This window comes from Micromys minutus (genome assembly GCF_963924665.1).
Source record: "Micromys minutus genome assembly, chromosome: 30".
NCBI lineage: Eukaryota > Metazoa > Chordata > Mammalia > Rodentia > Muridae > Micromys > Micromys minutus.
Window position 1 is genome coordinate 9,262,039 of NC_137965.1, and position 13,983 is coordinate 9,276,021.

The window sequence follows — 13,983 nt, forward strand, 5'->3', positions numbered from 1 at the left end:
CCCTTAAGTGTTAAAGTAAAAGGCGTTGCCGTTGTTTGCGTTGTTTTTAAAAACTACACTTCTACCTCTCAAAGAGTTCCTAAATTTTCTTCTGGGGAAAGAAAGTTGATGTTTTCAAACCCAGGAAAGTTCTCTGAGGTTGGAGAACTTAGCTCCTCCCCCTTTCCTTTCCCTCCCCTTGCCGCCCCCATCACCTGAGAAAGCTTGGTAGTTTGGAGGAACCGAGAGGACCTGAGGCTGGAGGAAGGGGCGGGTCAGCAGGGTTCGCTGCACCTTTCAGGACCCGAGTCGCAAGCAAGCAGGGCACACTTTTGTCATTGACCAGAGCTGCCTCTAGCTGTTTTTGGAGAATGTGTTAAGGTGAAGCGGACCGGACAATATTTAGCATCACAGACCCTGGAGTTTAAATACAATTCCTCCGGTAACCCAGCATTGACTTCCCTCTTTTTTTTTTTTTTTTTTTCATCACCAGTGTCCAGCTCACACGGCCACTAACGCGCCAACGCGCCGCGCACTGCACACCTGATCCACACACCTTCGGGCACCAGCGAGAAACGGCGACTTGATTTTCTGGAAGAACGCCCCCAGGGTGTGGGAGCGGTCGTGGAGGACCAGCAGGAGGAAGCGGAGGGGAGAGGGGCGGTGGTGGAGGCAGAGAAGGCGTTGAAGCAGCTGTGCTGGCCAAAGGCACCAAACGGCAAAAGGCAGCGGCGGGCGTCTGTGTGGTTCGCTCTGGGAACCTGCAGGCGGGACCGGCGTGGGAACGTGGCTGGCTCGCGGTGGACCGCGTCTTTGCCACAATGGTCCGGCTTCTCTTGATTTTCTTCCCGCTGATCTTGTTGGAGATGTCCATTTTGCCTAGGATGCCTGACAGAAAAGTATTGCTGGCGGGGGCCTCGTCCCAGCGCTCCGTGGCGAGAATGGACGGAGATGTCATCATCGGAGCCCTCTTCTCAGTCCATCACCAGCCTCCAGCCGAGAAGGTACCCGAAAGGAAGTGTGGGGAGATCAGAGAACAGTATGGTATCCAGAGGGTGGAGGCCATGTTCCACACGTTGGATAAGATTAACGCGGACCCAGTGCTCCTGCCCAACATCACTCTGGGCAGTGAGATCCGGGACTCCTGTTGGCACTCCTCAGTGGCTCTGGAACAGAGCATCGAGTTCATCAGAGACTCCCTGATTTCCATCCGAGATGAGAAGGACGGGCTGAACCGTTGCCTGCCGGATGGCCAGACCCTGCCCCCAGGCAGGACTAAGAAGCCCATTGCTGGAGTAATCGGCCCGGGCTCCAGCTCTGTGGCCATTCAAGTCCAGAATCTTCTCCAGCTGTTCGACATCCCCCAGATCGCCTATTCTGCCACAAGCATAGACCTGAGCGACAAAACTTTGTACAAGTATTTCCTGAGGGTGGTCCCTTCTGACACTTTGCAGGCAAGGGCGATGCTTGACATAGTCAAGCGTTACAACTGGACCTATGTCTCCGCAGTCCACACGGAAGGTAGGCACTACATTTGGGGAAGAAACTACCAAGAGCCAAGGAATTGTGTGGTTTGTGTCCTGGAGTGTAGGGAATGTAATCTCTGTTTATTTCTAGCACAGCAGGAAACTGACTTTACCCTTCTCAGTGCACGCCCACCTAGGCATTGCTTTTTATCTTCTATCCCCGGTAATTACAGTGCCTTAAAACCATATTCCAGAGTGTTTCTGGGGTAGGAGAAAAAGAAAAGCTATCAAAGATATGACTTGCAGATCTTAAGGTGGTGTGCCCTGATAGTCTGTATTTGTATTTGGTAGGGTTATTGGTATGAGATACAGGGACTGTCTTTCCCTTCAATGAGTGGTCAATGGTTTCCCAAGCTTAACTGGCCAATCAAAGTGAGTAATTCATGCACACGCACACGGGCGCGCGCACACACACATGCCCGCGCTCGCTCGGTTCCCAGTCTTTTACTGTGGATTTGTAAGTTTTATTTTTGCCTTAGCTGAAGGAGTGTTCTATTGTCTTCTGGTGCTCCTAGTCACACACACACAACTTCCCTGGGAACAAAGTGTCCATTCATCCTCCCCAGGATATCAAAAAGGCCCATTTTAAATTCTGGAAGATCTTACATACAAAAACATATTTCAAACCATTTGTTTGTTTCTCTTCCTTGGTGTGCCAAAAATCTTGCACCCCCTTCCAATTACCTTGTTTATATGAGAAATGCTGCTGAGAATATCTCGGAGTTAAGTTTGGATTTAGAGTCTTCAACATCATGGGCCTGCTCTTCAGAATTTAAGGAGAGACCAATTAGAAATCTCCAACAAGAGCCAGATATCCGATTTAAAATGGATTTTTAAAAAATGAAGTAGTCTGACCTGAAGTTGAAGCTTTGATTTTTTTCCCCCTCGGAATATTATAGATGTGAATTGTTGGTGACTTTTTTACATTAAAGATTCCTTCCTATGTTCACCAAAGCTTATATGAATTTTGGATATAATAAGACTTTTGAGTTCATTGATTCTAACTTCTCTAGAGACGTTATAAGAAAGTTGAGTACCTGGCTATAAACTTCTAAGACAACAATTTACAAATATTTATTTGACATAAACAAAAGTTTGAAAAGTATCGGATTCATATTTCAAAAATCAAAATAGTAAAGAAAGGACATAGGTATAGTTTCATTGAAAAATGTTCAATATTCAGTTACTAATGTGGTTGTAGGCTTGATAAAACAGACGCTTTGGTTGATAAGGAGAACAGAGTCTTTAGAACAAACTAAAGTCATGTAAATTTAGACATGAGTTCAGACTTTGCTGATAGAAAAAATAAACCCAAACCCTTAAGTTTTCTGATTCTTGCTCCTGAGTCTTGATTTTTAATGATGTCCTTTCATATCTCTTTCAAACACAAATCCTTGAAATCAAAATTTAAATTCAGCAGTTAATTCTTTACATTTTTGAAGCTTAACATTAATTTATTTTGTTTGATTACTACAGCATCTTCTAGTGCCTAGACAGAGTCCTTTGAAAGTACAAGTTAAACTGTTTGAGCTATTAGCACTGAAGAGATTGATCAACAAGGGATAGCAAAACCCAGCCTGAATGTGATTCATTTGAATATTGAGTGTCTCTACCACCCTTGACCTTAGTAATTAGTTACCAATATCAGAAATATGAGTTCTTTTTTTCAGGAGGGACTGAAAATCAATCATCATTATCTTTCATATTATATTACGTTTTACTGGGGGAGGAAACCAACATCCTCTCTTAAATCTGGTTTCCAAAAGCATTGCTTTGCAAAAATAACTGATGATCACTATTGTCTTTTGGAAATGAACTCAGCTTGGACTTGCTAGTTTTGTTGCTAAAGTACATACCTTGATGTCACCTGCATGTTAGCTTGAGCTACTTTGTTTCCTTTCTATCTTCGGATTGATGTTGTAGGGCAAAGACTGTGTCTCCACGCCATGACTAATTCCAGGACACATGTTGCTCACACAGCCCCATCAGAGCTAACTTAGGCATCTATTATCAAGATTGTGCCCCTCACTTTACCACCTACATACACAATCTCTCTTCTTTTTAATGGGATTTGGTTTCTCCATTTACAACACAAATTACCTGTGAAAACCAAATTGCTTTTATTTTCTTTGACCTCCAAAGAAATTTTCTTTGAGCTCCTTTGAGTGGGGAATAACTGAAAATTTATTTTTCCTGAGGCTATACTCTGTGCTTCTCAGGGACTGTGGTTGGAACTTCCTTGGTTCACATAGTAATTTTCCTGCCTTCAGACTGATGGGGTCACATACGGGTGACAGTTTTCTGTTAAAAAGCCGTGAAGACCACATATCAGGACTGTCTCTGCCATCTGGGTCCTGTTCAGTAAGGAGGACTGCTGTCCCTAATGTATCAACTTGGAGTTTAGCAATCCTGGGGCCTCCTGCAACCTTTACCCCTCCTTTCCAATCCAGCCATTCACTAGTCAATATACCACCGTTTCTTTTTTATCAGGAACAAATCCAGTAAGGTTCCCATCAGAAATAGCTACACTAGCATCCTTTAATTTTGAAAGCTTTAAAAATCACAGGATGGGTTGTCTGTTCACAGTCCAAGCTGTCTCACATTAAACTATCACTTCATTTCACCTTGAAGTAAGCTCTGCGGTATTTTATGTTTTCAGCATTGGAATTTAGTAGCTGCATTCTTTCATTTGGGTTTCAAGCTTCCATTATTGGTATTGAACTCTTCGTATTGAACTTCTCTCGATGACACCTGTCAGCTTGACTGATGCGTGGGACACACTGTACATACAGACCTTCAGTGGAAGCCCCAGAAACAGCTGTTGGTAGGGGAAGAGGGATATTGGAGCATCAGACCAGTTTGTGTACTGATAAAATTCATGTCCACGGTGAATGCTCACTTGAAATGTGTGTCTTTGAATATACCCTATGGAGAGTATTAAAATAGCCACTTCTATCTTGGCCAAGGTCATTTTATTCCATTCTTTGGATGGAACCAAGGTTGCTGGGCAGAAGTCAAACAGATCATTTCAAGAGGCTGCACAAACCAGCTTTTAAAAGTAACAATTTCAGGTGATTAAGTTCAAAGCTTCGAGAAAGTCAGTCAAGGTGCTCTTTGAGTTCATAGCTTCAGCAGGTTTTCTTGAGGACAGGATTTGTTTTCAGTTGCTTTGAGATGTTTGCTTAAGAACTTTGATCTCAGGTAGGCAGAGAAGTGGTTACAAAGTGCCTATGTCCCATTCTACAAATATCTACCATAAGGCTACTTTTTTATTGAGTCGGATGTTATTGTGGTGTTATGTTTCTTCTGACATGCACTTACCCTTTGTATGCAGTTGGCTCTTTGTGGGGGGGGGCATCTTTGATGTCTGACTTCTTTTTTCTTTTTAAAGAATGTTTTTCCATTTATTATAAAATAATTTAAAGTCTCACAGTATCAGAGGAAAATTCTTCTAAGTCATAGATACATAAATTAAGCATGTTTCCCCCCCCCCCCAAATTTACATATACTGCCTTCTATGTGAGTGTTTCTACTGTCATAGTTTCTGTTTCCCAGCATCTTTTTTATTTTTTTTACTGTCTTGATTGCCATCTAGTTTTTTAGGAGTAGGGGTGTCTTAGATTATTTACACCAACAAGTTAAAGATGTTAGTTAAACCTTCCATACTTGATTCTCGTATTCAAGCTCTAGCTTGTTTAATCGTGGTAAGTATCCCAGCGAGATGATTGATAAGTTAGTTTCAGAAACAGAACTGCACACGACTCTTGGTCCACCTGAAAATGACGCCCTGGAGTTTCTAGCCTTTCTCCCTGGATGATTTAGAGTCATTCAAGAGCACTCAGATTCCTCTTCTGGGTGAAATGTATCAGCAGGAGCTTCTTTAAATTCTGTGCTCTTGATCATCCACATTTCTCCACCTTCTATCCCCAGCATCTGTTAATTTGTTACTGTTACCAGTATTATATTCAAGAGTAGACATGTGATGTTTTCCATTTAAACATAAAGTTATCTTTTCCTACATCCTCCTTTGAAACCCAGAAGTGCATTCTGGGATGTTAATTCACCCAAGCAACAGACACTAATTCCCTGCAACAGACGCTAATCTCTGACTCAGTGAACGGCTTCCTGGGCACTGCCAGCACTTACTTAGGCTGGTATGAACTGTCCTGAGAGTATGTCCTTTCATAAATAATGGTGTAGTCTAAGCAAACAGTCATTACAACAGACAGTCAGCTACATGTGAACATTAGCTGCATAAAAACTGTAAGAATTTTGAGAAAGGTCTCAGTTGAACAGGTAGCTTATAGCCTTAATAGGGTGGAGTTGGGCACTTGGGAAATAATCAACAGACAAATGCAAACCATTGCAGCTTAGACATTTGTAAACACAGATTTGTAGATGTTTAGGAAACACTGAAAGAAAATATTTTGGTATAACTGTTAGCTGGAGACAAAGGCATTTTGGTTCAGATTTTATTTGGGAATATAACACTTGTAAAAGGCACATTCAGCATTGAAAGACTATACCAGAAAATAAACAGGTGTACTTGCTTGGAGTGATGAGTCTGGGCCAGGAAACGTGATTGCTCTTGGATTCCCTGAGTCTTTATGAACATGAAGGTCAAACAATGGAGGATCTTGCTATGATTTGGTTTGAGTTTCAAGTAAACATGCCCAAGCCAATTTCAACCTAATTCAAAGAGAAGTGACTTGAACTTCTCATTAGCAAGAGAAGGAGTTGAAAAGACAAGGAGGCACTTAATTTGTGACTTACTAAAGGTATTTGTATCAGTGCAGAACCTTGTTTCATTGTAGTTCATTCATCTATATATTTTGTGCTCTGGCATTAATTTCTTTAGACCCTAACCTTTTGTATTCTATGTTTCACAAGGTGATTTTTGCAAACCAGGCCACATAATTTTCAAATTTCTATCAGAGAAATGGAACTAGACATTTTATTTGGATACACAAAGTAATCATAAACATCAGGTGTTACTTTGTATCTGAATATAATTTATAAACACATTTTTTTTTTTTTACTCTAAACAGTCCTGGGTTGATACCTTTGGGTGTTTATCTGTGTTTCCTTTTATATTGGCTATATTTATCCAACTTATTTTCTAAGTGCTAGCTTTACTTGTCAACTTGACACAGGCTAGACTCCTCTGAGAGGAACGCCCCCACTGAAGAATTGTCTAGATTAGAATGACCCGTGTGCAGGCCTGTGGGAAACTTTTTTGAGTGTTTTGAGTGAATTGATGTGGGAAAGGTCAGGACACAGTAGTTTCGTGAGTAGCTACAGCCATGCTTGAAAACTTCCATAGAAACTGTAACTGAAAGAAAGAAAGGAAAAAAAAAAAAAAAAACAGATTAAAGGCAGGATATAAAACCTTATCAAAATGATCTCTGTCTCACCCCTCTGAAGGTTATGATCAGATTTTAAACTTATGTAGAAATATTTACTTATTTCACATACTCTTGACAATTCTTTACCAATGTCCACACCTTACATTTTAACTTATGTGAAATATACTTTTTATTCTTCTAGGAATATTTGCTTTCTTAACCTGGTGGTGCTATTATACCAAATACAATAGTAAAGTTTTGATAAAAAAGAATGGATTGATCCAAGAAGGAACTTGGTGCTAAGAATTGCTCATGTATTGATTTTAGGATTTCTTCTTTTGTTAACTTTGAAGCCAATATGTTACTGGTTTGGGGAAACATGGCTAAGTTTATAACAAAGCCTTAAGCAATTCAAATAAAAGCCTTAACTTGCAAATAAAAGAAAATAATTTGAGGAACATAAATTCTTTAGTTCTTTTTCTTTTAATGTCAGAGTCCCATGTGTCCAAATTTTACCATGTAGCCTGACTGACTCAAGTTTTAATCCTAATCCTTTTATCCCAGCCTTACACGTGTTAGAATGGGCACCATATCTGGCTTCTTTTCTTTTTTTTTTTCTAAAGAAATTTTCTCATGAACACAGAAGCCAACCATGAAATCACACACTTTCCTAGGTGCTAAGAACATAAGTTAAAGGCTGGAGAGATGGCTTAGTGGTTAAGAGCACCAACTGCTCTTCCAGAGGTCTTGAGTTCAAATCCCAGCAACCACATGGTGGTTCACAACCATCTGTAATGAGATCTGATGCCCTCTTCTGGAGTGTCTGAAGGCGGCTATAGTGTACTTATATATAACAAATAAATAAATCTTACAGAAAAACAACAAAAAACCCAAAGAACATAACAAAATAACAATAAAAATAACTTATCATCATTGTCACTACTATTATTGTCATGAAGAGTCTTAAACTATTAGAAGAACTAGAAATGAATAAGTTGTTATAGGCCGTTAGAATTTTTTTTTTTTTTAAATCACATTTGATCACTTTCTGTAACAGATGCCAAAAGGGCTATGAGGAACTGCATACATCCCAGTCTTATTTCTAAACTACGAATAATGCTCAGTGTTGTAGTACTGATTGCACCACAGTATTTTGCAAAACAAGGAGCTGACATGCATATCTGTCATTCAGTCACCTTTATTAAACTTTCCCCCAGAGACATGGCATTTTTCTCAGCTCACCAGTATTGAACAAGTATAAGAAACCAGTTAACACTTTCTGGATGCTTGACCGCCAAACCCAGAATCTGAAGATGAAATGAGATTCATGGTTAAAAGTACAGAATTTGATAAGGATTTTGGAAAACATTTTCATGTTTCAAATGAATAAACTCGGGCCACACATTAATATAAATGATACACCCAAGACCATGGAATTCACTGATGAAAGCCATGGTTACCTAAAGCTCACATGACCCATCCTTGTACACAGTCCACATGTGATGTTCTTGTCATCAGCTCTAAGTTTCATTGTCCCCAACTAGGCTGCTGCAATTCATCAGCTTCTGAGAGATACCTCTATATCCTGTAAACCCATTCTCACAGCTGAGTGCCATCCGGCCAGTGTTGGCTCCTGTTTTAGTTTGAGATGACTATAAGATTCACTGATACATCTTTATCTTCACTGTTAGTTGAAATCCACTCCATGTTTTTTGCCTTTACTCCAGCATCCCTCTTCCCCTGATTACATTCTGGCACCTTGGTATGAAAAAAATTTGCTCTACTTTGGACTTGAACCTCAAATAACAAAGAGTCTCCGAATAGCACAGTTTCCTTCCTCCCCTGCTCTTGGCCACCCCTCCCTCACAATCCTTCCCATATTTTTCCTCTTTCTTCTCCTCTGAGTGGGTGGGGCTTATCCCCACCCCCTAACCCCAGGCACTTCAAGCGCAGCTAGAAGAACCTATCTCACATACAGGAAACAGCTTTGGGGATAGCTCCCCACTTCAGTTGTTTGGGACTCACATGAAGATCAAGCTGTACACTTGTATGTACATATGAGCAGAAAGGCCTGGGTCCAGCTTATGTATATTCTTCCATTGATGATTCAGTTTCTGAGAGCCTCAAGGGTCCAGGTTAGTTGACTCTGTTGGTCTTCCTGTGGGGTTTCTAACCCCTTTGGGGCCTGCAGTCATTCTTCTTATTCTTCTATGAGTCCCCAAGCTCCATCCACTGTTTGGCTGTGGGTATGTCTACCTCTGAGCCAGTTGGTGAAAGGAGCCTCACAGTAGTTTCTTTTCTTACTTCCTTTGTTCCCAAGTTTTTTGCTCTAACCATTCTCAGACCCATGAAGGATGCCATTCTTTTTCCTTTCACTTGGTCTGGCTCTGGTCCTACATCTGAGCTCCTCTCTCCAGTTATTTGTGCTTCTTAACCACCTTGCAGATAGGTCACCTTATGTCATTGGCTTAGAGAAAGAAAAGTTTCAGTTCTGATCAGGTATTCTGTATAAGCTTGCATTTTGAGAAAATTAAAAATCAGTCACTATTTTTCATCCCGAGGGGTAGGTAGATACAAAAGAAAAATCCCATGGTTTTATTGCTCAGATGAGACACAGCAGGAGAGCTTCGGAAAATGTTACATGCTGTTGTCGTCATGTTTCCTGCTAACTGGAATCAAGAGTCTCTTCGCATAGACGAACCGGAAGGAAGGGGTTGTGGGGATATTTGGGGGTAGGGGTGTGGAAATGAGGGGAGGTTTGTCTTAATGATTTTGTAGCACTGATGTGCATACCCAATTTCTATCCTGCCATAATAATCCTACCTACTGACTGTGTCCTTTCAGCATAAGCCTTTCGGTTAGTGGTTAGTCAGTGTGTCATACAGCTCTTGTGAAAGCCAGTTCAGTTTTCTCTATTACCTGATTAATTAATTAATTAACAACTGTGGTCAGGCTGTCCAGAAATCCTTGAACGAAGCAATCCTCTTGAGTAGCTGAGTGCCTGCGTATTCCATGCCATTTTGTGTTTAAAGTGAAGGAAAGAGAGGAAGAGCAATAAGCAAACTGTCAACAGTATGTTCAATGGGAAGACTGTTTACAGTTTATGGTGAAGTTCCTAAGGTGTTGTTGGGTATTGAAATAGTGGGAGAGAGTGCCGACAACTGACAGACTGAGTCCTCTGTGTCCGAACCAATGAGCAGACCACTTGGCATTTTCACTTTTGGTCAAGAAGTATTGCTTTGTTGGTAAAGAAGGACTTGTGGCCAAATTTCTAAGTAGAATGAGTGTTCAGTGGGTTCTTTCTCTGGGCCAGAAGTCTGCTATAATTATTGGAGAACAGGATATGAGGTCAATAGTCCTGCTTCATTCACCATGCAGTGATTAGCATCCTACTTATATAATATGGTGGTAGGAACCAGTAAATAGGGAGGTCACAGAAAGTAGAGCATCTAGGGAAAGAGTGGCAAGAAGAGAAGCTCAGGAGTAATATGAGTAGAAACACTGATATAGAATACAATTAGTACCCAAGGGACCAAATAACTTCCTAATTATGGATAATATGGGGTGGGGAAGGGAAGAAAGGCCTCAGTCATGGTGAGATGCACTTGTCAAACCAAGGGATTCTGACTCAGACTGTATACCATACAAATGATACACCAATGAAGAATTTCATTGCAGAGAAGCTGGAAGAATTTTTTGTTTTGGAAAGCGGTGCTGTTAAATCTTTAGAGGCTACAGAGAATGAAAGGGACTCATGAAAACAAGGTAGGAAGATACGATTGGTTGGAAAATGTGCCAGAGAAACACAACCAATTTAGTTAACAGATTAATTAGCCAAGAGGTGTTAGGAGTTTCGATGAAGGGACTGTCAGTGGAAAGATACAAGAGGATGAACTTAAAAAGACATAGGGTAGGTAAGTTAGGATTTGGTGATTGATAAGTTTTGAGAGTCAAAGGGAAGGAACTCTAGAATGACTCCAAGCATGGCATTTTGTAGAACCAAGTATGAAATACATCTAGGCTGGTTGAGTCTTATGCATTTATGGGAGAATGAAGCCAAGACATTCTATAGTCCCTGATATTCTATAGTATCTGAAAAGGGAGGTAAGTTTGAGATTTGTCAGAGGACAAACATAGAGACAAGAAGTAAAATGAAGAGAGAAGGCAGTGAAGGGAAGAACTTTGGGGGAAATGAAGAATGAATAAAAGAATATGAAAGGTAGAAGGAGAAATATGAAGAACCAAAAAAGCTAATGTGAAACCTAAAGGAAAAGAGGGTTGGACGTAAATAGAGCTGACAAGAAAGGCACTATAAAAACAATGTCCTGTACTAGGGTTACTTTAATTCTTGGATGCTACTGTAACAAAACAACTGAAATTAGATAACTTATAAACACTATTAAGTAATTAACTCATGTGCTTATTTATTTTGAGACAGGGTCTCACTACATAGACCTTGATGGCCTGGAATTTACTATGTGCACAGGGATGGCCTTAAACTCATGGGGACCCAACTGTCTTTGCCTCCTAAGTGCTGGGATTAAAGGAATGAGGTACTATGCCTGGCCTTAAACAACATAAATTAATCACCACAGTTTTGGAGGCAGAGAAGTTCAAGAGGTGGGGAGTTCAAGGTAACAGGAGGTTTGTAGTCTGGTTAGGGATGCCCTCTAATTCCATGACTTACTGTATCTGCCAACATACTGAACTTCTTATGTTTCCATGGCAGAGGTGAAGGAGGGTGAGAAGAACAACAGTAGTTCTTTTACCATTTTGTAAGGCACTTGTCTGGGCAGGAGGACAGAACCCACATAACTTTTGCACTTACCCTAAGGCCCTACTTGAATACCACCACAATGGGGAATTAAGCTTTATTCAACATGAATAGTGAGGGACCACAGCAAGTCATCTTTATTTTTGCCTAGCCTTAAGCCTTCCAGTATTTGTTGCCTTCTAAATTCACTGGCAGGACTGCGATTAGAAGATGGTAGAGGCTGATATAATGCCATCTTATTCCTAGAAAGCCCAAGAAGGGCAGTGGCAGGTGGAGAGGTGGAAATTTCCCCCATGGGATTGCAGAGGTGCAGCCATTTTAAAGGCTTCTGGGTAAGAGTGACTGGGAAGGAAAGAGCTAAAGATAACCCACCAAGCAAGGCTGCTGAGAGTCAGGGAGAGACCTCGTGTGACCATCCTTCCATGGTCAGTCCTATGTTTGAGGAAGAAACAATTGGAGACAACATTTGGTGGCCTACACTGACCCAATGGGACAATAGAAAGGAAAACAGTCCATTGGTTGATCAAATGTGAGCAGAGAAGATTTTATAGGGGCTCATCTGAGGCCATGGGGCACCGTTTTTGCAATGCTAGTTCCCGTGTTTTGATATTTTCTTCATCAAGGCACAGCCCCCAGATACAAGAAAGGGATCCCACCTTTCCTGGCAGTTCATTATCTTGGCCAGATGCTGGTGAAGAATTCCAAATACCAAAATCTTCCTGTCTAGCAGAGCTCAAAGCCTAGAATCATTCTTTATTCAGTCCTTGCTGCAAACCAGGCGAGGAAACTGATGTTCGTTGTATTCACAGTGTCAGCGGCAGCTTCTCTCTTCATAGAATTGGGTTTCCAGAACATCATGTGCCTGACGTTACTCAGTCTTCCTGAAGCTTTGCCTTTTCTAAACGGAATGTGAGCATTTCCATTTTCTATTTATTAGAGCTTGGGCTATAAATACAAATAACATTAGATCTTTTCACATTTTTGTTGAAAACATTACTTACTGTGCTATTCAGTGCTCCTTGAAGAAATTCCATTGTAAAAAAAAAAAAAAAATGTACTCTTTGATTCCACGAAATCATTTGAGAGATAACACATCGTATCTTGATTGGTCATCAGAGTATCATAGTTTTCTTTATTCTGTGAGAGGCTGAAGACTAAATATTTTGCTTAGTCACAGGGATCATTCTAGTTTTCATGAGTAGATATTAGCTTGTTCTACCATATTTCAAAAACATTTCTCACACTCAATTTTATAGCTGTAAAATGCCTCAATCGTATTTGGGGAGCCAAGTGCTAGCTGTGGTGGTTTGAATGAGGATGGTCCCCATAATCTCATAGGTTAGAATATTTGGACACTAAGGAGTGGCAATATTTGAAAAATTAGGAGACATGGCCTTGCTAATGGGAATCTGTTTCTATGGGTGGGTTTTGAGGTTGCAAAAGCCAAAGCCAGGCCCAGTGGCCTTCTTTCTTCCTGACGCCTGTGATCTGGTTATAGAACTCTCAGCTACTTCTCCAGCACCATGTCTGCCTGCAGGCTACCATGCTTCCTGCCATGACGATAATGGACTGAACCTGTGAAACTGTGAGCCAGCCCCAGTTAAATGCTTTCCTTTCTAAGAGTTGAGTGACTTAGAACACTGATCAAGACACCAGTCTATATGGGATTATGACCCAGGAAGTGAAGTCCAGCAAAGAACAGAGAAAGTTAGGCAGTGGATAAAATGCTTGCTCCCTCTAAGTTAGTAACTGAAACAGCACTTTACAGATTAACTCTCTCTTGAGGGTGAGAGGAAAGTTTGAAAGGAGGTTCTGTAAATTCACGAGGACCACCGTGAGCCTGCCCAATGCGGCACATGGAAGAGAGTGTGTTCTAGACACAATTACACTCTCAGCACAGGACAGACATGTAAGCAGAAGCACAGAGAACGTCCCAGAATGGGCCGGAGGGAATGGTGTGCTCAGAGAACCCAAGCTAGGAAAGGGCAGGTTAATGACTCCACAGAAGGATGGTTCTACCCTGTACAAGCAGGACCAGAGTTCAATCCCCAGTCCCTACTTAAAGCCTGGAGCAGGACACACGCCTCTGATGTGAGGATCCCAGCTAAACCTTAGATCACAAAACAATAAAAAAAAAAAAAAAAAAAAAAAGAAAGAAAAGATGGGAAGGGTTTGGGAAGAATAAAGATTAAATAGGAGGAGATTGGGAAGGGTGAAGAGGAACAGGATTGGAAGTCAGATAAGAGAGGTGGGGATAAGTGGAACCGAAATGCATGACACACACTTGTGAGGTTATGAGAAGGAAGAGGTAGGTAGCTTAAAAAGGAAACACTTTGTCCATCTTTAGCATTCTGAGTAT

General features: G+C 41.1%; 1 protein-coding gene across 2 annotated transcripts in view; it reads left to right on the forward strand.

Moving 5' to 3' along the window:
* Nucleotides 1-584: 584 nt before the first annotated feature.
* The window catches only part of GRM1 (glutamate metabotropic receptor 1), a gene marked incomplete at both ends in the record, with an annotated part of 351,560 nt that continues 338,161 nt past the window's right edge, over nt 585-13,983 (forward strand). The window contains one exon of one of the 2 annotated variants that reach the window (XM_080941568.1): nt 585-1,500. In XM_080941568.1, the coding sequence (XP_080797694.1) occupies nt 801-1,500 (700 nt within the window). The remainder of the gene's footprint in view (nt 1,501-13,983) is intronic. The other variant, XM_080941569.1, reaches the window with a different exon arrangement.